This window comes from Balearica regulorum, chromosome 1 (genome assembly GCF_011004875.1).
Source record: "Balearica regulorum gibbericeps isolate bBalReg1 chromosome 1, bBalReg1.pri, whole genome shotgun sequence".
Classification (NCBI taxonomy): domain Eukaryota; kingdom Metazoa; phylum Chordata; class Aves; order Gruiformes; family Gruidae; genus Balearica; species Balearica regulorum.
In genome coordinates this window covers 98,917,209-98,943,682 of record NC_046184.1, presented here as the reverse complement: position 1 = coordinate 98,943,682, position 26,474 = coordinate 98,917,209, and the positions used below count along the sequence as shown (strand labels likewise).

Sequence of the window (26,474 nt, the reverse complement as noted above, 5' to 3'; positions counted from 1 at the left end):
TCCTGTCCACAGGAAGGGGAAAAAAAAAAGAAAAAAGATTAACAGCAAAAGAAATGATCTTTAGGTTTATAGCCTTTTTTCTTGCTTTCCTTTTGGTCATATGAAAAAAAAAAAAAAATGCTAGCTGTATAAACAACAACAGTCCTGAGCAAAAATCTAGAAAACTCCTAATACTTATTCCTCTTCAATTTTTTTTTTCCCCCCGTTAACAAAATACACATGCACCTAGTTTAAGTATCCAGAAAGTGCTACCATTGGTCAAAGACCAATTACATCACACAGACTCAATGATAGGCTGTTTCACAGGTTCTAGAACACTAAATCACCATCTCTGCAAAACTTGCAGCTATAGCCTTCTTACTCTGTATGTTATTATAAAGTGCATTAATGTGCATGTAGCTTACTGTACAAGATACATGGATATGGGCACTTTTGTCCTGGAGAGAAGCAAATGTTTGAATTAATTACTAGAAAAATTCTCTGAGAGTTTACGTGTTTCTTGAGATTATGTTATCTCAAGTCAACTAAATAAAAAAAAAAGTGCAATAAATAAGAACTACCTGAACTCAGAAACACAGGTTAAGAAAACTTTATATATTAATATGCTTTTCATATTTCAAAGCTAAGAAAACTTCTCAATTGTCTCAGTTTTCAACAGAAAACAGGTTACACTCAGAAATCTAAATAGTTAAAGTAGTCAGGGAGATTTTATATGACTCTCTACATCACCAAAACACTTTACAAGAAACTACTAGACCTTGAATATTTTCCACTGCTGAATATAAAATAGTTTAACAATTGCATTTATTACCTTTATTTTACTGCGTCTTCAAAACTTTTTGTCCCCGAATTAATAATAGGGGATTTTCTTAAGAAAGCATTGATTCAATGCACATAAAACAAGACTGCCAAGATTAAAAAAATACATAAAATAATGCTGTGCACAGACTTAGAACAATTCCTCTAAATGAGCTTTTTTCTCATTACCTCTCAGACATTTGTTAGTAGTAGGTCTAAAACGATCCAGATTTCCACATATTCTCATACCTCAGAGATTACAGCAGATATAGGCTGGAAAGGGTTTTCAGAGTTCCCAGGCTCAGGGTCTTCCTCATCAGGTACATTTCTTCCTTCTTCTCTTTCCCTTTGTTGTTGTTGTTTGGTTTATGTTGTTGTTTTAGTGTTTTGGGTGTTGTTTGGGGTTTTTTGGGGGGTGTGGGAGAAAGGGAAAGGAAAGAGGAGGGATGGTCAAAGAATTACGAAGAAGCCAAGTCATAAGTTTTACAAAATAGAGAACACTTACTAGGTCATCTAACTCATCCTCCAATTCTTACCAGCTGCTTTTTACAATATGCGTCTGTATTTTGAAAAACATTCTACAGAAATCACAATGACAGGCTAACATCAATAAAGCACAAGTGTATGTTATGGCAGAGGGAGAAACACATGCTGCCGTGTGCCTGAATGTTCAATCAGCACTTCAGGAAGTAGAACCAGTTTCTGAGGACAGGATATGTGACAGAAGACATCTGTAACTGGAAGGTTTTGGTTGTTCAACAGTATACTGAAATTTTCACACTGGCAATCTTTTATATCAATTGCTTTCATGGTATTCAATAGTTAAAAAAAAAAATCCATGTGGTGGGAAACTAGACTATCCAAAACCTATTATTCTATTTTTAATACACCTCCATTTCTCATAATTCTAGATTCTTCTTAATATCCATAAGGGAGAACTGGTGCCAGACTGTTCAGTTTATGCAGTAACAGTTTGGGAATCATATTTGCTTCAACTAAACTCAGAAAAGTTCAGAAAGACACAATTCTCAGTATACTGTTGTTGCACCAGCACTAGTTATTTGTTATGTACCATATCTCTATGTAAGAAATATTAAATTACTATGTATTAAATTTTATATCATTAATAAAATATATGCTCATCAAATACTTTTCATCAATTGATCTGATGGTACTTGCACATAGGAAGTCACTGTTACACCTACTTCACAGCTGCAAGTACTGAGAGAGGAAGTAACCCCAATGTCCAGAGGCACAGATGGGAATGAAAAGGAGGTCGCCGATCTATCTATGAAATCGTACGACTTGGAAAGAACGGCCAGTGCTATGTTAAATCTTATCGGCACTACCTCTCTCTTTGGTTTTCCATTGGAACAAGACGATTGCTACTAACATATTGTGGAGGAAATGCAATTTGAGAAAACGTTCAGGGAAGCAAATCTGAACAAAAAGCAATCTGGGGAATTACTAAACCAGAATGAAACAGAATTACACTTGAATCAAGATTAACCTGTTTCTTACAGTAAGAAATTGATTTGATACAAAACAGCAAAATGAGAGCTAATGCCATCTCTTACATCTGAAACAAGCCCTCAGCTACAGGTAAAACCAGAAGTTACTAGTTAGCTTTTCTCTAAGACACAAGAAGTTTAGGAAAACTTTATAAGCCTTTAATACAATTCAGACCCAACCAATACTTCCAGTGAACAAATACAATCGAGATCACTGAGCGGGAACAGAATATATGGAAAATGACCATATCATCAGACAATCTCTTTGAGGCATGTCTCAAAGTCAGTCCTCCTCACTACACCTCTCAATGTGGCATAAACCCAACACAATCCAACATGGTCAGAGGGGTTTGTCTATGTAGAGGTATCTGGCAGATTAACAGCATGTGAATTTTTTTGTATTTGTGAAATATGCATGAAGACCATGCCAAATTCCAGGTGTTTAAAATGTGCTAAGTAATTTACTTCACAGATTCACAGACTGGTAGGGGTTGGAAGAGACCTCTAGAGATCATCTAGCCCAATCCCCCTGCTACAGCAGGATCATTTAGAGCAGGTTGCACAGGATGGCGTCCAGGTGGGTTTTGAGTATCTCCAGAGACTCCACAACCTCTCTGGGCAGCCTGTTCCAGTGCTTGGTCACCCTCACAGTGAAGAAGTTTTTCCTCATGTTGAGATGGAACTTCCTGTGTTCCAATTTGTGCCCAAACTTACTTGCCGAATTAAACCAAATGAGCAAGAGTATAAGCCAAAACATTTCACAGTACCTTCTCAGTTACTTCTCACAGTAAGAGAGACTTGCAAATCTCTGCGTATATAGGGCAGATGGGGGAGACAGGGATGCTCAGCAAATTTCTTAAGAATGCCCCAGTGAAATGATTCACATCAGTCTCTAATAGGAACCATGGTGGGCTGCTGATGACCACAAAGGGCTTTGAAGGGAAGTAATAAACCACTTGTCCCACTTCTCCACCCTGCATCATCTTAAGTCTCTCCATGCCTCACCTGCTGGATATCCTGAAGTTTATTAAGCATAGTGTTGAATAAAGTTTCACATCTGGTCTTTGATATTCACATATGGGTTACAAAGTCTAACTTAGGTTAATAAAAGTTTATTTTAGAACACACTTGAAGGTAACTTAAGATTAAATGACAGGATTTATTTTTTAGGTTAGCCTCCTGTGAAGTTATATTAGCAAGGCCAAATTTATTCCACAACTACCTTGGAATTCTCATTCATAGTACATTTCCAGCATAGAGCGAATAAAAGAAAGGGGATGAGGCAAAAACTTGTAGCTCTTAAAGAAAGGCTCTAGCATTCAGGTCCATACTTTTAATATGGAGACTCTTGGCTTGTAAGTTTTAAGTAAGTCCTTGGTGGCTTGGTTCCCACTAGATCTATGTACAGGAATGAATCACATATCTTAGAGAAAGGGAGGAAGGGGAGGTAGGAGAAATTCCAGAGAGAATACCTTTCTTCTCGTATCCTTCTCACTCGCTCAGCTCGTTCTAGTTTCTTTTGTTCTTCATATGCTTTTTGTTCTGTAGTGTCTCTTTGGATGCGTTCATTTAAGGCATCAAAATCTTTTGCTATGATATGTAGAAGCCAATATAAACCTTTTTTTATTGATTTATCAATTTTTTTCCCACAGCCCATGATAGCTGAGCAAGGTTCCTGCAGATATAAGGAGAAGGAAGGGAAAATTATTTGCAGTTCAGATCACATTCCTTGACTGAAAACAAGAAATCAGCCGAACAATTACTGATTACTGTGAAGCTTGTAAAACACTGAGAAGTATGGGAAATAAATTTGCATTTAGGTGTGCTATAAACTTAGGTGCTTTTTTTTTCCCCCTAAGATACAAATCACATTAGCTCTACCAAATTCCATTATTTACAGTCCCACTTCAAAAACACTAGAATACTGCACAGAAAAACGTTTGCATGTCTATCTCTAGACATATATATACACACTTGTTATATATACACATAGCTGTTACATATACTCCTGCTATGTGTATATATGTATATTTACACATCTGGTTCTATACACATCCATATCTATGCATCTGTATAGAAATATAATTTATCAACCCCCAATATGTATGTTCTGTTTTGCTGCTGGTTTATAAATAGTCCATGTTATATTTATCTAGTAAAATGGACAAAATGAGATGCAAGAGAATCAGCTTAGCTTCAGTTCATGAAAGAAATGTTTGACTTGTTCATAAGCGCCTAGGGGATAAATAAAATCCTGTGTGAATTTGTCAGAAAAACTGTCACAACAATTCTATTTTTTAGACAAGAACAGGTATTGTGAATAGAGGTGAAGCAAAATATTATGCATTTTGATTGGAGTAAAACGTTTGTCATGATATTCTCATCAGCAAGCAAGAGAAACATGATCTAGGCAAACCTACTGGAAGATAGGTGCAAAATCCATTACTAAATTAGTTTGGAACACTTTATCCAGCTTGGATGCAACAATTCAAGGAAGTGGATTGACTTGAAGGAATGAAGAGGAGCAAACAGAAAAAAAACAAAATTGTTTATGAGAATATATCTGGTAAGAAAACATTGAAGGAACAGGAATGGTTCTCTCGAGATGAAAACGTTTCAAGGAGATACGATAATAGCCTTCAAAAACAGAAGGCATAACTGCAAATATAGGAAAAGAATAATTTGCTCTTCATTGTCAGGAGGAGAAGTGTCATGGGCTTTAAAGGGAACAAAAGAGATATGGCTTGATTCTAGCTTAGAACATGGAAAAGGAGTAGATGACCTCTCAAGATCTCTTTAGGACTATTTTCCAGAATGTTTTGGAGCACTGTATGGGTCTTTTAAACTGTTCTCTGAATAACAATTGAATAGATCAAGCTACATATTTGACATAAGAAAGGATCTTTCACACTGATTGTGTTCAGGATTTGTGTTCAAAAATGAAGGAAGATTAAAAAAAGACTCTCTCTCCAACATCAACACCTAAAAAATTCTGTGTATTATCTCTTAATTTGACAAGTATTTAAATGGCACCATAGTCACATATGGTATCTATGATTTACAACAGAAAAAAAAGAATTCTGACCTGTTATGTCCCTCCAGAGTGCCAAGCCTAGTCTGCATTTTAATACATTCCCATTTTGTCTAAATTAAGGTTCAAATATAAGTGTTGTTCACTATGGAAGGCTACAATACACTCTAGCAGAACCTAATCAGGGAGAAGACGTATAGGCAATAATACTTTGTTTCTCTGAGAAAACTAAGATAAAACAAGGGACAGCACTGGGTCAATTTTCTTCTCAGTTTCCACCAAGATTATTATTGCTGTAGTTCAGTTATAAAATATAAAAATGTAGAAATATAGAATATACAGACATATTAAAAAAGAAAATAGGAAGGTCATTCTCACTGACATTGTGTGACAGTGAGACAAATGACTCCTTCCATTTGCTTTAATATTTTGTGGGGATAATTAAAGATCCAGAAGAAAACTAATTAAAAGAATAAGAAGAAACAAAAGGTTTTTTGGTCTTTACCTAATTTTATTTAAATCTTGTTTTACAACACCTCTGTTTATTTTCATCCCATGAGTCATCACATTGAAATAACTTGGGACCATGTTTACCTTTCATGAGCCTAGTAAAGAAGCTGCGCATGTAAGACTCTCAGCTGCTAAAATGACTTGGAGTATGTGAATAGTTTCTTTGTTGATTACACTTAAGATATAAACGGAGAACAAGAACAGTGTTTTACTGGAACATGACGAAATTAAGTAATTCTAAAGTATTGCAAAAATACACTAGAATCTTTCAGGTCTTTTATTTTCTTGCAAAGCATTATCAATATATTTTTGTCACAGAAGTCCTTTGCCATTTTTATTTTTATAATTACTATATATGCATAACGCAAAGTCCACTGACTGAAGAAAAGCACTCAGAGTCATGACATAGTGAACATAGCTATGTCCTGCTATAACTCAACTTTCTAGAGCAAATAATAGCAATATGCATTACCCTATGAATTTTGCACCTCTAATTAATTCAAAGTCTTTTTTAAATTTTAAAACTCAAATACCAGCTGGAACAGTTTTGCAAAATTGCCTTCTAATTTTGGTTAATAACAGCATAACTTTCATTATTTTTTAAAATGTTTCTTATTGCCATTAGAAAAAAGATTATAAAAGTTATGCCTACAAATAGTTAACTAACAAACTGGTTGATTAAAACAAAGGCTTAAACAAAACTTCAGGGAGTAATGATTTGGATAAATTATCTGAAATACTGAACAATATTAAGTAGTTTACAGACACATTTCTAGTTATGGCTTCACCTCAACTTTTTTTTTTTTTTTTTTTTAACATGACTGTGAATATTACATTGGAAATGTAGTTATTTTAGGATAAATGTTAACTAGCAACTAGTTCTAACAGTGTTCCTTGGTGATTACTGTGCTGGGAATTAGATGCCCTAGGAATTAGATTAAGTTCCTACTGTTTGCCAGATGGTGACTCAGAATAAATGATGGTTTTAGCTATGAACAGAAATGAGACAAACATCATATCCAAACAGTGATCCTTCCTGAATGTCAACGTAGACAAATTCCATTTCCTGCTTCTTTTTAAAAAGGTGGAATACTAAACTTGCTGTCCAATTGAACAAGTTTTAAACCCCATCAGTAACTAATTATTCTAACATGGTTTCAAAATGGACCAGCAGGCACTTTGAGGATCCTCGTTATAAAGACTTCAACAGATCCAGAAGCAGAACGTCAAGGTGAACAGTAGAATTGCTTGCAGAACAGATATATGTACTGCATCTTTTCTGGGATTGCAGGGTTTTAGTTTCAGTTTTACACGCAATCTCCTACCTTGTTGCAACTTTTACGTACATGTTAGAAAATGAAGCATTTTAAAATATACTTACAATTTGACATAGACACTTGTGTTCATTGACAAGCTTTTCCAGAGATAAGGACTCAATAACATCTGCTTCTGACAGAGCTCCTTCTCTGTCCTGCTTATTTGCCAGCCTAAAGAGAAAAAAAAAAAAATCAAAAGAAACAGTAAGCACCTTGACAGGAGACAGATTCTCAGATCTCCAAAATCTAAGTTTTTGACAAAAGTAGGAGGAAGAAGAGGAAGAAGGAGGAAGTAAATAGACGATGCCTTGTTTCAGCTTTAATTCTTAATTAATTCTTAATTCTTAATTTAATTCTTAATTCTTTCTACTTAGTCCATGCACTATTTTCAGCAGATACTAACATTAAATAATTACAAAGGTGCTTAGCAGTTATTTAATAATTATTAAGAGACAAAGCAATTATATTTTACAGCTATAAAGATGGATGTAAAAGACACTACCGTTCTACATCTAAAGCTAGAGTACAATCTGTTGGAGTGTATGGATCAAAGTTCAGAACTTTGCAACTTCCCAAACCATGAGCGTTTTCCTGCATAATACTGCTTCAGGATCATCTCGGGTCTGCCTACTATCCAGAATTTCTCTCTAATGCCAAACAATTTGATATGTAATGTACTGAACTTGCTCTTCGTAAGTAAAACTTCAACACTGGAGGGAGGAACTTGCATGAATGGCTCTAAAAACTGTATTTTATTATTAAATAGAGGGAAGTGAAAAAAAAGGTGTATGAAACACATAGCTTACAAACTAAGTATTCTGTTAGATGAACTGCCATCATTGTATTATTTCTTAGAGATATAGTAGCAAAGAGGACTCCAGAAGATAAACATCTGAAGTTTTTCGAGGACTGTTGTTCTTAATCAGATTTATCTTCCATATACTCTGTAACTGCACCCAACACTACAGCCAATAATGCATGTTTTTTAAAAAGCACAAACCAGATCTGATTTACCACCCAAAGAATGTTATTCATTATTTCACACTTTAATACGGACATATACCCTGAAGCAGAGGCTGTTACGTTCCTTTCAACACTGTTATCAATAACTACTACAAAGGTAAGAGGGTTTTGCAGAATTATAAACATCCCAAACACTTAAGTTCTTCACCTCAGCAAACTCCTGGTGATACCAGGATTTCTAACCACAGAAATGAACGTTACTTCTTTTTATCAAGACTAATCTTTTAATGTTTCACTGAAAACTCCTCTATATATGAAATGAAACTGGAAAAGCTTCTGATATAAAGTCTTAAAAGGTACATCACAAACTACATATAAGAAAAGCAAGGGTAACTGCCAAAACCTGTATGGAAGCACCTCTTACAGAAAGGGAAAATCTTTTCCCTTATGGGGATTTCTTTACGCTATACAAGAAATAATTTTCATAAAACTCACAGGACTTGACTATCCTTGAGACCTCAATTTCTTGATTAAAATGGATTTAAATTGGTCAATGTCCAAGAAGGTAGGATGGATTAGCAAGGTAAATTTACCTAAGTATTTAGGAATGTGTTAGCCAAGCAGATGCATTCCCTAAGAACCACCTTAAAAAAGTAAACTTGCAGTCATGTTGGTCAATGATTTTCTGCGTTCACTTACAAGCAAATTTTAGTAACAAATGGAGAAACTTAGACAGAAATCAAAAATATATATTTTAAACAGACAAACAAAAGTGACAAAAAGAAAAAACATAGGAAATCATTCATGTTTCCTGAGGGTCTGAGAGTTTTATAAGGAATAAACAAAACTTCAAAAAAGAGTTGGTCTCATCTTCCATAAAAACTCTTCGTGACAATAGGATATCCAGCCTTTCTTCTCCCATTACCTGCTTTTAATTAAAATGTAGTATGGTAAAACTCTAGGAAGTATGAAAAGATATTAAATAATATTTTACAAGCAATAGACTACTCCTGTTCAAAGTTACTATTTTTCAGCATGAAAACTGATACTGTTTGCTTTGAACCAGTATAGACCATTTTGGAATATAAGCCTACAATGCAATCTTATTTTCTGCTTTCTACAACAGTAATGATCCAAACTAAGTGCAAAAGCTGCAAAAAGGAGTATTGCATAGCATTAGAGAATCTAAAAATTGCACTTGCCTCTCTCTAATAAAGGAATTCCACTAAAATAATGTTGTTCTGAAATTTAGCAATCCTTCCACTACATAAGAACTCTGATTCAACTTTCTCGATAAAATCACAAACATTTGGCTTCCATGAATGCAGCGGCAGATGGTTTTGGATCCAGACATCATAGCCTTTCTTCTGAAATCTCAAGTCATCATTAACTCAAATAGCTTTTAGAGAATGTTTGTTAGGCTTGTACTTTGGATTTATCATGCTCCTTGCTGGGAAGGAACAATGGTAAGAATTCACTCCATAGTTAGCAGGACTTGTCAGCACTTCAGTTTGATCTAAGACCTTATTCCTTCCCATTTTCCAGAATCACAGTATGAGATCCTCAATTCTTAATTATGTTAGTCCCAAGAGAGTTTTTAGCTTCAAAGAGACATTAAAAAAAAAAAAAAAAGCTGTGTTGCATTCACAGCTCAAAAAACCATTCCTTGTCACCATTAACCTCATGCACTATGATTCATTATCTAATCTTTCTTTTCAATAAGATTTTATGAAGGAGACAACAGAAAGACAGCTTCTCAAATGCTCATTCTCTCTCAATCTTAATCAGTCCTAACCTTTTGTGGTCCAAAAGGTTCACTTATTTATCATCACCTTAGGGATAAAACCCCCTACATCTTATTAATAATCAAAACTTCACTGACTTGCTCACAGAGCTAAAAAGAGCATAAGGCTCTTCTCCCTGTCTCTCCTTTGATAACACATTCCTACTTCTCAACAAAAAGAGTACTTCTACAGTACTTTGTATGATTTAGAACTGTTGTTCAATGCATATACAGAACCTATGACATTTTCAATATGCTTATGATACTCTACCACTATTCCTTCGCACCAACCAGCTAGAACAAATAATGTCCTCTCAGTATTTAGCTATGAAATGGGGTTAAAGCTAAACCAGGGAAAAACTAAAATGAAATTCCAGAAAGCTATGGAAAATAATTAAAAGATTAGAAATAACTATCTCAACTTTTTTTTTTTTCCACATAAACTTACTTTGTTACAGTCTGAAAATCCTACTGCACTGCCCCTTAGTCTCAAAAAGCATTCCTTTGCAGCGCTGTCAATTCATCTAGATCTAATTGAAGAAAATATTTCTGAACACAGTTTGTTGCCACAGCCTATTCCTTTCTCACCTGAAGATTAAATAACTGCACTATTTACTGTGTTATTGGACTGCACATTCCACAAAGCACAGCTGAAGCAGAATGAAATGTTGGTAAGCTGCATAGCTCAGTGTGAGCGTGACTCTAACCTCCTATAACTTGCAGTAGCTGCTGATTTTTAACCTCTAATACCTTGAAAGGTGTAATATTTGTCTTTTTGGTCAATTAGCTTCCATTTTCTCTGCAGCACTCCTGTTGCAATACTGACTGTATCCAAAAAATACAGCTGAGGTGCTGTATCTGAAAAAGCAGCATATCCAAATAGCTGTTTCCACCTTATGCTCCCCAAGAACTGAAGTGGTTTTGCACAGGTCATAGATTTCCTGCTGTATACCCCTTCCTGCTTCAGCCTTTAGATCAAACTTATAAATGGAGTTAAAACTGACTGTGATAGAGGGTATTATTACGCTGGATGGTTTTTGCCCTTTCAAGTAAATGTATGAATGACCTAGCCTTGCTTCTTTTTTGCTTCATGCTTCAGTGTGAAAGCAAGCAATCCCCACACTTAACACTTGTGCTTCATAGGTAGGCAGTGCTCCACTTCCAGCTTAGGAGGCCTCTATCTACTAGGGAGCTGCTCCAGACACTTCCTGCTACTAGGCAGCTCCAGCAGTGATCCGCCTCTCAGCAAGGCTGGGTTTCAAACAGGCAGAACCAGATTCCCCAAGCAGAAAGTAATCAATTTGCCTGTCTGCAGTTGCAGAAGTCAGGTTCTCTCTCACACCACCACTCCTGAAGATGAGCCCTTGGACAACTATATAAGAACTAGAAGCGGAAGGCATGCAGAAAAATACTTAATGGAATGCCACTCAAGACACATTACTTAGGCAAATATTCAAAACAATGTTTTTCAGATTATACTGAAGCTTACCCTCAGGAGTTCCACTGTAAAGGATAAAACTGAAAGCCACCAGCACAGGATTAAAAGGTAAAGACTTTTCTTTTACTTAATATTTATAAAGTTGCAAATATCAGAAAACGGCTGCATAGTGTGGTTTAGAATGGAAATGTGCCTAAGTGTCAAGACATACAAATAATGGATGTCTACTTGCAAAGAACTGGATACTTCTCTGGGTGAATATAGTCTCAGAGCTCTGCTGCTCATGCACAGGAATGTTAGGTATTGAGGCAACTTTTATGCATAAAACTTCCTTCTTTACGGACTACATCAGAGTTATCTTAAAGGATAGACCTTGATTTTAATTTTCCAAGTCAGTAGAACTTCATATATAGCAATTTTTCATGTTTAAAAAAACTGTAGGAGGTATATATCAAAACATTCTTGGAAGCACAGGAAAGTGTCTGTTGGTTTATCACATTAAGTTTGCAGAGTGAGAAACAATCATGCTTAGCTTATTTCAATTTCACATAAAGTATATTTGGAATCTTCTTATTGTAACAAACTTACTTTATGCAAGAAATAAAGAATAGATAGCCAACTGCTTTTATGTCAAGTAGGATTTTTTTTAAGCAAGAGAGAGCTTTTGAACTTTATTTTAAGAGTCATGGGAAACAATGTGGAAAGGGAGTGTATGTGTGCATTGGCACAACTAGACATCTACAGTTCAACAACAATATTTCTCTCAGAAGCCAGAAGACATGCCAGAGAAATACAAAGTCTGAATGCAAACTATGTGTGTTCCTTGACCTAGTTCTAAAATGTAAATTACTGAGCAAAGAGAAAAAAGAAAAAAACACCATAATCAGTATTAAAGTTTACTTTACAATCCAAAAAGTTTGGTGAAAAAAAATCCAGTATGAAAAGGACACATTTGTATCTCAGCTTTCCTCAAAAATCCAAGAAGCGTTACAGAAAGGTTTTATTTGGAAAGAGGGTATTTTGGGTGAGGGTATGTGCTTGCCCATGTGATTGTTTTCTTGTTTTGCAGAATTAGAGGGTTTTTTTAAACAGTTACTTTCCAACTTACGCATTTCTCTCCACTTGTCTCATACAGTAACATAACATTGAAAACTACATACTGTAGAGGGTACAGGGAGGGGAGTAATCTGTAAAAGTGTCACAGAGATGTTGCTTTTGGGGTTAAGTTTAATCAGAGTCAGTTATCTGACAAACCCAAAATTGTGGGTCAAACCTGCATGGTGGCCATGAAAATTAACGAAGAGAAAATGATCCCTCAGGTCAAAATATTACAGTATCAGAACTATCACCATGATTAAAAATAACTTAAGGAAAATGTATCTTTATGAGAATGTTTTATCTAAGATCAAGAATATTAGTCTTTAAGGCTACTTCAAGAAGCCATACCTTTCAGCAATTGAATTAGCATTCCTGGGAAAACTAAGAAGAGCGAGAACCTTTGAATTTAACAGCAGTCTACACAAGGGAAAGAACAATGCTGTATTCTTCAGTCTATGGTCGGTCTTCTATTTGAAAATACTGTTCTACATTTTTTCCTTCAGAAATTTCATCTCTTATCTATTAACTTTTTTCTTGAGCAATTCTGTGAACAGTAATCAGTAGGATATTTTATCCTAGAGAAGTGAGGCCTCAGCAGATACAGCAAGAAAAGGTTTGTTAGTCTCTTTATGTTTTGCTCATGTTAACATCCATGAAAGTCAAACTTCTGATCCACAACGGGGCAGAAAGATGTCAGTTTGTCAGATTGTTTTGTTTGTTCTTTCCTCTTCAGTTGTTGGCAGTTCGTCAGCTTTTTGAGTAAGTCAAAGAAAACAAAGTTCTTGATATTTTTAAAAATCAAGCAGATAGGAGAACTACCCAACAGTTTCAGGCCTCCCATGGAGACCATAAGGCACTCTAAGATTAAGCTCTCAGCTCCCTCTTTCCACAATTTTTTTGTGGATTTCTTTTAAAAGCTTTTAACTACACTGAAATAATCCAAATGGTGGGTGTTAACAGATCTTCCCTGAGTCTTCTGGATTGTTGACAACAATTACAAACCCATCAGTAACTTTTTAGTGATTGACTCTAGGCTCTTTCTCAAATAAACTGGCTTTTTTCATGTCTCTAGTTTGCTTTCCATGCCTTCAATTCTTATGCAAAACCAATCCTTTGAATATTAGGGTAAGCTATAATGAAAAACTGGTGAATAAAGTGCTACAAGATTATCAGCCTGCAAACATCAGTTAAGAGTTTGCTTTCCTGCAGTTGCAGAGAGATATAAGAGACATTCTTCCAATTCAATTTTTTCCCTAAACAGTTCCTCTAGGTCACATTTAAATAAGAGAATAATTAGAAATAAGATTCTAAACTTCCTGTTTATATCATCTCTAGGCAACTCTAGAGCAACTTAATTCTCCTATTACCTTTTGAAGCGGTTACACGAATGTCAACAATTATAACTTGTTTCATTTTGGTTAAGTGGCCTCATTCTCACCTCGGGTCTGAAACTTATTCTTATTTACCAGAAACATATTTCTCTGACACACCCTGCTCTGCTATCAGTTTAATCATACCTATGGATCAAATAGGCTGCATCCAAAGAGAAGTCTGAGCTCACATCAAGAATATTATGTTCAGCTTCCAGATGTGTAATTCCAAAAGCAATGACAATAAATGATATTGCCTTATATTTTTGTATGAGATTAAAAAAAATTGCAAAGTTGAACTATTTTCTTATACTCCATTTCATCTTGATATGCCAATACCTAGGGAAACATTAAAGTTATTTAGTCAAAGTTGCCTATAAGATACTTTTTTAAAAAAGCTGCCTGGAAATCCTTACATTTATTACAGATGATTTCCAAAGCTGTGATATGTAGCTATACGGTCTGACAGAAGAAACAGGAATGTAAAGTAGGTGGGATGTTGCACAGTATAAGTTTTAACCCTGCAATTCTACTGTCAGGAAGACAAAAATCTTGAAACTGATTTATAGCAATACAGTCATTAACTAGGAGTTCAAGGTATATATCCTATTAAATGGAAAGAATTCCACCTGTTCTCTATCCTGTTGCAGACCTTTCTCTTGCTCCGAGTTCATTTTCAAATACTGCTTTAAAATATATCAATATCTGGACCTTAATTATGTTATCTTTTGGAAGAGGAGATCACGATTTTCCTTCTGGATTTCTGTGACCTATAGGTGGCCATCATATTTGGACAAGCTAATTAAATGAAGGTGATGATTTCCAGTGTTATTCTTGTTGGAAATAAACAAACAAACCCAGGTATCTACAATGTATACATTTACTTCTCTCTACTGCTCATTTCTGATGTCTAAGAGCACTACTGACAGTAAATCTCTGGTTTAACAGGTGAAAAACACACCATCAAAACGTTAAACAAGTTCTTCAGCTTTGCTTTTAATCAAGGGATAGTCCGTTCCCTTACCAATTACAGTGAATAATCTTCCAACTAACTGATTTGCAGAATGAGATCATTGTTTTGTCAGTCAGGACACGCAGCTGAAGTATGCATCACCGTAACTGTGACTTACGTCAGTGCAAAAGCATGAAATCACCACCTTCCATTACTCAAAGTATCAGTAGGGAACATGAGAATTGCTGTCTGTAGACATGGAAATGGTGGTAGATGCTTTTCGTCAAGTATTCCATGTCTGCAGCCAAACATTCATAATAAAGGTTATAAAACTCCAAGGTATGCTCTCAGATTCACTGCCCATCTTTGAACCAAATACTTCATAAAATAGCAAAAAAAACCCAAACCCCACCACATTTTTCTAATTGGAATGTAAGAAAAGTACTGACGTTGTAGAGATTTTTGGAGGTATAAAAGCTTGTAATACACATGATTCATAAACTGCTATGTTCTCCCACTCCAGTAATGCTGAATTGTATTATTATATTATTGTACTTGCAAATTGTATTATTCCCTTCTCTTCTCTCTCAGGATTCTTTCCCATATCATGCAACACCACACAATCAACACAAGACAACTACATTTCCTACAACATGATTGTAGATTTCTGGCCAAACACCCATAACATCTGAATTATTTTAAGTAACTAAGGTCTATTTTCCCCCTCTACCTTTCCCTTGGAGGGCTTACTCCAGCAGAATGATTTGATTACACTTTTCCAGCACACTTATGAACTCCTTGACTACTCAGACCTGTTTTATTCCATTTGAATCTCATGTTTTCACTCAGTATCAACATTTCTCCACATCCCATGATCTATTTCACACTAATTAGAGAACTCCCAAGCTACCTTGATTCAAATGCACCATTTCTATGCTCCTGCATATTGGTCATTTTGGGTTCACTTGGTAGCCTTGTGGCAATTTCAGTGAGTAACACTTTCTAAAGGGAAGAAGCAACCAGATTTTATTTCCTCAGCATTGCATAGTTGGCAGTGCCAGAAGCAATGCTCTACAGGTTATTTCCCAGAGACAAAACCTGACAAATTCAAATTACCTTTATGTGTTAGTATTTTTTAATATTGACATACCCATTAACGCTTAAGTACCCTGTGCTGACAATGTTACTGATTTTGCACTATCATATCGTATATACTCTGACACAATTTAGCTGCCTTCCACTTATAATTGCATCTTTTTTTAGGCTCGTAACCAGGGTAAGCTCTCTGCCTTTAGTATTTTCCTGTTGAACCACTCCCACACTTCCCACAAACAGAAACTTGAACTTAGAACTATTTTTAAATACGTTTGTCCAAGGATTTATCATCTTAAGACAGCCATGCTTTAAGAGGATATTTTCATCCAACCACCTTGCTGTGTGATAATCCTTGGTTTAAGCATGTTTGTTTACAAGATATTTAAGGTAAAGGAAACTTTTTAAACAAAGGAGAAAATAAACATAACCTGTAGCAAGATCGCTTACTTTAGCTACTTAAGATGTATCTTTGGGTAATAGGGCCAGATTCCAAACCACCATCAAACAAGTTCCTTCTTTTCTTGTGAGAACATACCAGAGCATAGTCTTTGGAACAAATTTCAACTCAAACCCCTAGTTTTCCCCACAGACTACTATAAGTATTTTAAACTGTAGACATTTAAATGGTATATGTGTCTCACTAGTTTTTTGTTGCTAAACTTAAGACACTTAAAGCAGTAATCAAGCTCCAGACCAGAGTATGACTCCAAACATTACTCAGAGCCATTATGCTCAAAAATAACAGTTATATGGGTTTATTGGCACTATATAACAGAACTATAATGTAACTTCACTGCAGCCTGGAAATGATTTAAAAAATAATACAAAACCAAACATATGATTGCTTGTAACCTGAAATTCCTTTGGGACACGTTGCCTGAATGTGTCCTCTACCCAGTACCCTTAATTAACTCATAACTAAGGAACAGGAAAAAAACCCTAGCCCTTATTTTTGTTGCAATCATTAAAAAAAAAAAAAAAAAAAAGTAGCTGTTTCAGCAACAGTAAAGAAAGGAGTGTGATGCAGAACACAGTTCATATATCTCCAAGAGATCTTAAAGAGAGAATTCTGTCCCTTGATTGTCTATAAGTCCTCGTCTCCTGGTGGACCGCAGTATGTTGAAATGAACATAAGAAGGCATGCAAATTGCATCAAAGATCAAATACAAACAGAGCCTTTTGTGTCAGGCATTTTAATGAACCAAGAAATAGTGAACAAGACTAAGGAAACTGAAATATAAACAGGAGTTTTTGGTAAGTCAGGAGGTGGGGTGGAAATAAAACAATTCATCAAAGCCAAAAAAAAGCCATTAAGTCTAATTACAACCAATAACAAGAGTTCCATATGATCATCTTACCTACTTCACATATCCATTTATGCCTTTTAACTAAATACAGCCCAAAACTCATTTTTGGATGTAGACTCCCTGTTCACTGAGTCTACTGATAAATTAGATGGGTGAAAGAATATTCTGTATAGCTGCTTTGAAATTAAGGAAAAAGACCTTTTTGCTTTTTTCCCCTTAAAAATGGATGAGATAATATAAACATTTTCATTTAAATTAAATTCATTAATCTTTGCATTTAGGACATACTTTATCACCATGCCAGATTAATAATGGTGGTCCACTCACCAGGATCTATTATTCCCCTAGGCAGTATGGTGAGGTAATTGTCATTATAAAGACTTTCCCAGCCACGTATGTCATCAGTTTGACTGGAGGGATTTATAACCCTGATGAGCAACATAATAAAGTTATCAGAAGGCAAAGACTCTTGCAATACCTTTAAAATGTATTTGACAAGGATGTGAAAATTGTATTCCTGAAGCTGTCAACAATACATAAAGATGCCTACCAAAAGAACAAATATAAACTTAAATCAGTGGATCTGCATGATAAAAATACTACGTGGGGGCTGGGGGAGGAGGAAGCCTTTCTAGAAGATAAGGTACGCAAAAGTGACCAAACTGAAATGCTGCATGTGCATTCCTACTTTTCTCCCCAAATATGTGTACGAAAGCACATCAATAATCCTTGAACTCCGAGTACAACTTAGGTACCGGGCAAAACTGGGCCTGTTTCTTTCTCCTTTCTCTTCCTTACCCCTTCCACCTCCTCCCCAAACCCACCCTGTAGCCCCATCTGTTCTTTGGCTATATTCTCTACCTTACGCTGCTTGTAAGTGTGAACAGAGAAGGCACAGCGCCACATCAGTTTGACTAAGTTACTGCAGCCATACTATTAGAGCAACTCAATGTCTACAGATTTTCTATTATTAAAGATCGGCTAGCGGCTTGTGATTCCAGCTCCAAAGATATGGTTCCAGCATCAGAAACAGTTCAGATAAAAGACAATACAGCAGAATTTATGACTGAGGAATGGCCAGAAACATGGGCAGACCTCACCAATGTTCTTCAGGTTTATATGTGTAAGAGCCATTTAGGGCCATTTCTAAGCTTAGCAACTTGAAGCTACAGTTTAACAAGCTAATGCTTTCCCATCTACTGATTTGCTTTGCCTTTACTGCAGTCAGTCTCTTAGATGTTTTAACCCAAATTTTCCAATCTTCGATGAAGAAAAAAATCTGATCAGGATCTGTTAGGCTGTGCTACTTTATCACTTCAGAAGGATCAACTTTTAAAATCTTTTTTTGAATGTAGGGGACACAGTAAGTCCCTGGAGTGCTTTCAGTCCATATATTCCATTTACTCAAATCTAAAAGAATAGGCATATTCTCCCTCTATTGACAAAAACTTCAAGGAAATAGATCTTTCATCTCAACCAAAAGAAAATAGGATGTGCCCCTATACATATACACAAACATGTAGGACACCCACAAGGACTTAGTACATGAACAAAGCTTGTTGTGGAATGCTCAAGAAGTCATGCCAACAATTTTCAAGGTTATCTTTGCCATGAAGACATCCTTATTTATTTGAAACCAGCATGTTTCAGTTGTCAGTATAATCAACTCCATTTATTGGCAAGCACATTCAGTGGCAGGTTTTGAAGGCAAGCCTGATAGGATATAAGATATGAAACTAGGGTTCAATTGCTTACATTCCACTCTTTAGTGAGACTGATGTTTAGACAAGGGAAAAAAAAATCCATTAACAGCAATCTTAATTTTTTTTGCTTACTTCTTTGCAAGTTTTACATTTGAGAATATTTGCAGATTGCAATTCTGTTGCTTTTTTCCCCCCCAAGGAATATAGCTATTTCAAGACCAATGCACTCAAAACATCGAAAAGTAGATGTCAATTCTTAATGGATACACAAACTGAAGATGAAACCCAGTATAGTTCTTATGCTCCTATATTCAACTTTGTTCAAACCATAGGAGATTAATCATATGAAAAACTGGTAACTGCCCTTTTGAGAAATTGTATTGTGCATACATATTTTAGAGTTTTTCAGTAATGACTTACATTTTCTTAGATACAAGAAAGTCTTGCCACCTCACATCATAAGCATTAATGGCGCCCTTAGAACTTGCTTTTAATCACAGGCTTGTCAAGCTATGCTAAATTCACATGGGTCAACAGATGTGTTAGGCTATACTAAAACAGATTTTCAGGTCACTTCTCTGAAGCTTTGTTTAGCACTCCTGGTTCCTTTCACATGCCCCAGACTGAACTTTCCCTGCGGCAGTCTCGGTGGTGCCAAGCGGCTCTTAAACATTCCTAGAGAATGTTATCTTGAAGAAATTGCTGACTTCTGCTGTGGGGAGATACACAGCAAGTTAGGCAATGAAGAGGAATTACTGTAACAAAATTAATGCATGTTGCATTTTCCCAACACCAAAATAGTGTCTTCCAATATATTACTTGCGAGCTTGCCTGATCACAAATCTCAGTACATTACTGTAACTTCTAATGACTGCTAGGCTCTTTGGATTCTCTTGATGTGAATCAACAAACACTAAATTCAGATATTAAGGCATTAAGGGGAAAAAAAAGAAGTGGTAAGGGAAATCCACACTGGGGTAGAATATCAACATTCTTTCTCATGACTGATCTCTGTAGCATTTCAAGTTTTAGTTTTTCAACTAATCCTCCATCAGACAGCCAGATTTAAGTCTGTGGAAGACATGTTCACACTGTTCAACTCCATGACTTATATTATGCAAAAATCGATTTAGGAACTTTAAATATGCACCAGGGATCAGAGATACCACAGTAGTATCAGTTGAAGCTGTTCAAATGTAACAGAATCGTTTGCATATTGACAGGTTACTGGATTGATCCTCTGCAGTTATTACAAATGCATCCTTTTGGATACTATAGAGAAATATTGCATTTGTTTACTAAAAAAATAAATCTTTAAAATTGGGGTTTAAGAAGAAATGCATCTATAAAACACTACTATTTCAGAAGACTGCCCTTAAAGCCCTGAAAACAGCCAAAAGATACTACTGTACTGTTTAACATGTATGCTTGAACAACCCTTTGAAAGACACACATTTGACTTAACCAGAAGACTCTAAGTAAAAATCCCATAATCTTCCAGTCCTGAACATTTTACTTTTTACTGAAATTTTCTATTCTTGATCATAGTCCAAGGAAAACATTCATGTAGAGTTTGAGGAAAATACTTTCTTCCCTATAATTAAAAATAGTTGAACTTAAGATATTTTCTAACACTTACACAATAGATAATTTCTTTTAGCTCCAGTAAAGCTTGCACAACAGCTAGGGCAGAACACAGAACTAAATCTACCTTCTATTAAATAAGAAAAAATACTGAACTGTATCTCACTATGGTATACAAAGTACATTTGCATAAATTTTAGGAAGACTGCAAATGACAATGTAAGGATAGCAGTAATCCAAAAAGGCTTAGAAAAATCTTCAAGTCACAACATTAGTGATATGGATTCACCTCTATGAAACCTCAGACGTCAAAAATCATGTTTTTTCCATGCTAAATTATTAGAGTTCTGTTGTCCTGTTTTGCTGTAGAGTTAACTCCTTCAGTTACTATCAGTTTACCTCTGCAGGCAAGGGAAGGCATAGAAAATGCAGAAAGATTTTTTTAGTGTGGCTAAACCATAACTCTGATTCATTAGATGGTCTATCTCATAAGCTCAAAAGCTGCAGTGTGTGTTTCCTACTGAGAATCCAAAAATGGAGCAGCAGATTCACTTTTATTTCCAAAAAAATTTTAAAGTTGATAAGTTTTCATCAAATAAGGAGTTATGATAAGAATTTGAGTTACTACTCTCTCCACCCCAAAATAAAAGTCCTCTCCACATGCCATATTCCTCATGTTCTAAATTCTGGACCCTACATCACAAATCCACCACAAAAATGGGCTTGGGCTACAAAACACTGTATGTGAAACTAAAACCAACCCTATAGGGAAGAAGCTGAGGGAAGACTGTTAACTGTACCAATCTGAAGATAATCATAACCTAAAGTTTTTAATTTAAGTCCTACAGAAACTGGATTAAATGATAGAGTGCACTGACACCACTTATCTTTTACATTTGTTCTGAATACCTACCATTTCCAACGCACTGTTACTTTTACTTTACTTTTGTACAGAGGGAAGTAGCTCTGATCTGCAAAACTTTTCTTGTATACAGATAACTGCTAATATTGACTGATTGTTGTTACACTTTGATTACAGTGAAACAAGAAAAAAAAAAAGATACTGGAGTTAACTCTCTGTGTTGCAAGAGGGGAAAAAAAACTGGAAGAAAAACCCTGAACCCAAAAACCATGAGAGACCGCCTCCAAGAGCTTAAATTGAGAGCTAAGGAACTACAGATAGCTGGAGAAAACAATGGTGCAACTGTACAAGAAGAGCAGGAGGAGTTTGAACAGCAGGCCATTATTTATGAAAAAGAGCCCATAACAGAAAGGCACTTGCATGAAATCCAGAAGCTTCAGAATGAAATTAATAATTTGGTCGAAGAAGTTCATAAATTCAGTCAACAACAAAAAAGCCTAGTATCTTCAATGAGAAGATTCAGTGTTCTTAAAAAGGAATCTAACATAGCAAGAGAAATAAAAATTCAAGCAGAGCACATACGAAAATGTTTGGATGAACTGTCAAAAACAGTGAAAAAGGCTGAAAATGAACATGGGCCATCACGTGCCACAGTAAGAATTCTAGCTTCCCAGTACTCTTTCTTATCCCAGCGTTACCTAAATGCTATGCTCTCATACAACGATGCTATAACTGCTAAGCAAGAGAAATGCAGAAGATTTATAGTCCGTCAGCTTGAAGTAGCTGGTAAAGAGGTATGTGAGGAAGAAGTCAATGACATGCTCCAACAAGGAAAATGGGAGATTTTCAATGAAAATCTACTCACTGAAGTCAAAATTACCAAAGCTCAGCTTTCGGAGATTGAGCAGAGACACAAAGAACTAGTCAATCTGGAGAGCCAGATCAAAGACTTAAAGGAACTTTTTATCCAGATATCAGTTCTGGTGGAGGAGCAAGGGAAGATGATCAACAACATTGAAATCAGTATGAACAACACTCAAGAATATACTCAAGTATCTAAAGAAAAATTTGGGCTTGCAGTCAAGTACCGAAAAAGAAACCCTTGCAAAGTAATATGCTGCTGGTGTTGTCCATGCTGCAAATGACAAAAGAAATAAACTGTTTGAAATACCAATGGTTCCTATTTAGTAAACTGATCTTGTGAAGCCTCTACTGCTTCATTTTTCTTCCCACTTCCTCTTTCACAGAGCTCTCAGGAAAAACTGCATCTGTTTTTCCAAACAGAGTTAGAAGACTACAAAGAATTTTATCATTTTCACAGAAACACATGAATGAAGGGAAAGGATCAGAGGACAGAAGTGATACTTTTTTATTCTTCTACACAAACTAAAACAATGTGGCAATATGGCAAGTACCCATGCTTTTGGGAAGCATTGACAATATTGCTAACCTGAAAGACAGGATTCATAAGAACAGTTTAGTTACCTTTCATAAAATAATAATTAGTATTTTTAATTGCCTTGTGGTTTTTTAGCACTCTTATTTACTTAGTTCAAATTCTAAAGGTTTTTTTTCCAGGAATCTGAAATTCTACCAAAAAAAAAAAATCTACACATAAAGCAGACACCATTAGTAACAATCCAGAACGTGATGCCTAAACCAAACAAGAAGTCAGAAAAATTGGAAGTGTTTCAATACTGCCTCCATAGGAAAAGTTACTTACAGGCTTATTTACCTACTTAACACCATTAAATAATACTCATGTTATAGTAGGGCAGTGTGCACTGTCTTATGGAATGCAAAACAGACATTGGGTTATTTATTTTCATAACACTGTGCTATATTTCTTACAAATAGGTGTTGAGCTGGTATTTTCTGAACACATTAAAGATCACTAGTAGCAGAAGACCGCGTTACCAAACCTACAGGAACATTTGTTAGCAGCCAGCTGAGAAGCCAGCCTTCATTAATAAACTGACATAGAGATATTTACATTATTCAACTACATAGGCAGACCCCTACCAGGTAAGGATGGGGAATATGATACTTTATTACATAGTGATAAGGCACATTCTTACTGCTGCCTAGCCTATCTAAATATGCAGTTGCCTCTGCAGTCTCACTTTCGCTAGTACAAAAATCAAGGAAAAAAATAATTAAAAACAATAGAACTCCATCCTTATAAAAATAAACATAATCTAGAACCAGAGAATTATTTAGGTTGAAAGGAACTTCTGGGGGACATCCAGACCAACCTCTTACGCAAACTCTTACTCAGATCAAGACAGGAATTTCCCTGGTTGCAGTTCTTGTCCACCACTTCTCATCCTGCCACCATGCCTCTGCAAAGACCCTTGTTCTGTTTTCTTCACGCCTTACTAGCAGGCAGTGGGAAGATCTCTCCCTTAGTTTCTTCATCTGAAGTCCAAACTAACACAGTTCTCTGACCGTCCTCATGTGTCACGCACTCCAATACCCAAGCAGCATGGACTCGCTATAGTATAATCAATGTTTGTCTTCACAGTCTTCTTGTAGTGGGAAGTCCAGAACCAGACAGGGTATAGGACATGCATTTATTTGTACTACTACAGAAGCATCCAGAAGAATTAGTTGAGGGTCTCCAGAACTCTAAATGGTTCCATGAAATTCTGCTAATTGTAGAAACCTAGGATCCTCATCATGTAGGTATGCAAGACAGATGTCTAAAGTAGCAAATACGAATACCTCCCCTGAGTACCTAAAACAGAGCAGCTAGCCATTGACTCAATCTGTCTCTGAAGATAACTTACATGTTCTTTATGAAACAGCTGAATTAGCAAGACAGGAAATATACCATTGCTCTATTTTGCAGCAGCAGTTATTCCTGCAGTGAACAGAAGCAAGAAGATAGGGAGTGCTTTTGCTTTCCATAGTCCCAAAGGTTGGCTTCTGTCCTGTACCTGACCCCTTTCGGCACTACATGAGAAATAGTGCTCTAATGCATTTTAACAGAAAATAAAAATACAACTGAGATAAAGAAGTTATTTCCAAAAAGAAAAAAAATGCCAAAACCAAACATCAAACCAGGAACCTATTTCTGAACTCCATTATGCTTTAGAAAGACACAATATATACCACTGTATCTGGATACAGTCAGAGAAGTCGGAGCAGTTTGCACTGCAATTCTACAACACATTAAGCAAGCTAGAAGTCTTTGATTTTTTTTGCACTAGATGGAATTAATATACTACAAAAGGGACTACGGAATCATTTTCACATTGCGCTATTTATGAATAGTTGGATTCTTTCCATCCCAGCTTAAAATTGCAACTATTAAATTAATTATTTCAACAATTAGTTGAAATTAGTTGGAATTAACTATTATCAAAGTACAATCAGAGGTCTGAACTTTAAAGGAAAAAAGATTGTTTACACAGTAGCAACAAAAAAAAAAAGAAATTAATGACACCACTGATACTATTCCATAAATAACCTCGCTTCACTCTCGCATACATGGAAGCTACCTTTACATTACAAGGGCAGAGTAGGAACTAGCCAATAAACAACACAGAGAAAAAAGTTGCTATGGCCAACATGCTCTTTCATATATACATGTATGTATATAATACACACAGAAATATGCACTACACAGAAACACCACCCCATCATCTTTTCCTGTTTTTACTTTTAGAAAAAAACAAAGGCACATAACAGATAGCCTTCTCTCCTGGGCCCATAAAAAGGCAGGCATTATGGTACTTCTGTGAAAGATTATTGCAGCCAGCATTGACAGGAGAGAAAACTAGAATAAAACAAACACCATGTATTTACACAGCATCCCCCATGAAGGGGTGTTCACACAAGCATCCTTATCAGAGAGAAATGTGTTCCTGGGCTAGCCCTTCCTCTTCACAAAACAGGTATGTTTCTTTGAAGTAAACACGGTCTTGTTAAACAAGAGCTGTACTTTAAATCATGGAAGAAAACCCCAGTTTCACTAATACTCAGGAAGACAGCTGCCTATCCATATACAAGTAAATAATTCAAGTAGTTTTCAGCTGTATATTGGTTAGAACATGGCAAAACAGAAACATACATAATACACTGCAGAAGAACTGAGAAGAGAAAAAAAATCAGAAAGACTTGTGGAAAGCTTTTTCTTAATATGAGATACTATTTACTGAAAGTAATTAGTATTAACTACAACTTACATTGACATCATGAGAATTCGATATTGAGCATTCAAAATGATTAACAGCAGAAATTTTGCAGTAATCATTACAATTACTTTCCAGTGTTTTTTTAGTTACATAGTTATGCAAAAGAGGAAAAAAATTAAAGCAGAGCTGCTAGTGTTCTAATAAGAAATGTGAAATATTAATAGCTATAATCCCTCATCACCAAAATAACAGGTAGAAAGTTTCTACTTTCCTCTTGTATGTCTTTAATGTCAAAGTAAATCACCCCCCCAAAAAAAACCCACGAAACAACACCAAAGAACCACAAATTAAAAAAAACAAACACAAAAATAACCCCAAACAAAACCAGCATTTGTCTACATAATATGAAGTCTAACTGTTCCTTTCTGACAAAAGGAAGGACAAAAAAAAATTCTGAGAGAAGAAAATTTAAACTTGCATACCTATATAAGTATTGAGGATGCTGACGGAAGAATTGACCCATGAACATAAGAACTGCAAGAACTCTTACTTTCTACAACTCAATTTCCCCACACATAACAGACTGATTAACTACTTAAGCACTTGAGTGTTAAATGAGGCCTACATGAGCAAAGCAACATTAATAAAGTAGTAACACTGAACAGTAAAAACAATGCCAAATATAAAGTTTAACGTCTTTAAGTAACTTGTACTAAGAGTCAATAACAGCCAAAACCATCAGCACTTTAGGAAAACCGTCTCAAAATGATACTGTGACACCTCCCATGCGCGATGATAGATAATAAGATGCCACAGTAGCAATTCAATTTGAAGCAAGTATCAGACAGAACAATATCAGAACTCTTACAAACCCGTATTACTGTACTATGTCTTGTACCAGTCTTATGCTCACATTGCACAATGCAGCCTATTCTCTTTCCAGGCTTTTCCCTCCACTTCTCCCTGAATAGTGCTCAGGCTTGTTACCCATTCCTTTATCAGGGAGGATGAAGA

At 35.8% G+C, this 26,474-nt stretch overlaps 2 protein-coding genes across 5 annotated transcripts in view; one reads left to right on the top strand and one right to left on the bottom strand.

Annotated features, from left to right (window-relative positions):
• Window positions 1-26,474, bottom strand: part of ARL13B (ARF like GTPase 13B) — a 54,497-nt gene that overhangs the window by 8,584 nt on the left and 19,439 nt on the right. For all 4 annotated transcript variants that reach the window (XM_075768163.1, XM_075768154.1, XM_075768182.1 and 1 more), the window contains 3 exons: window positions 7,232-7,337; window positions 3,782-3,984; window positions 1,048-1,144 (listed from right to left, as the gene is read on the bottom strand). In XM_075768163.1, coding sequence (XP_075624278.1) covers window positions 1,048-1,144; window positions 3,782-3,984; window positions 7,232-7,337 — 406 coding nt within the window. The remainder of the gene's footprint in view (window positions 1-1,047; window positions 1,145-3,781; window positions 3,985-7,231; window positions 7,338-26,474) is intronic.
• Window positions 11,136-23,831, top strand: STX19 (syntaxin 19). The gene is made up of 2 exons (XM_075768196.1): window positions 11,136-11,458; window positions 21,499-23,831. The coding sequence occupies exon 2, from the start codon at window positions 21,591-21,593 to the stop codon at window positions 22,464-22,466; it is 876 nt and encodes a 291-aa protein (XP_075624311.1). The 5' UTR covers window positions 11,136-11,458; window positions 21,499-21,590; the 3' UTR covers window positions 22,467-23,831.

What these genes read in the sequence shown, in the direction of transcription:
- STX19 (XM_075768196.1), top strand. Translation starts at nt 21,591, where the DNA reads ATGAGAGACCGCCTCCAAGAGCTTAAATTGAGAGCTAAGGAACTACAG.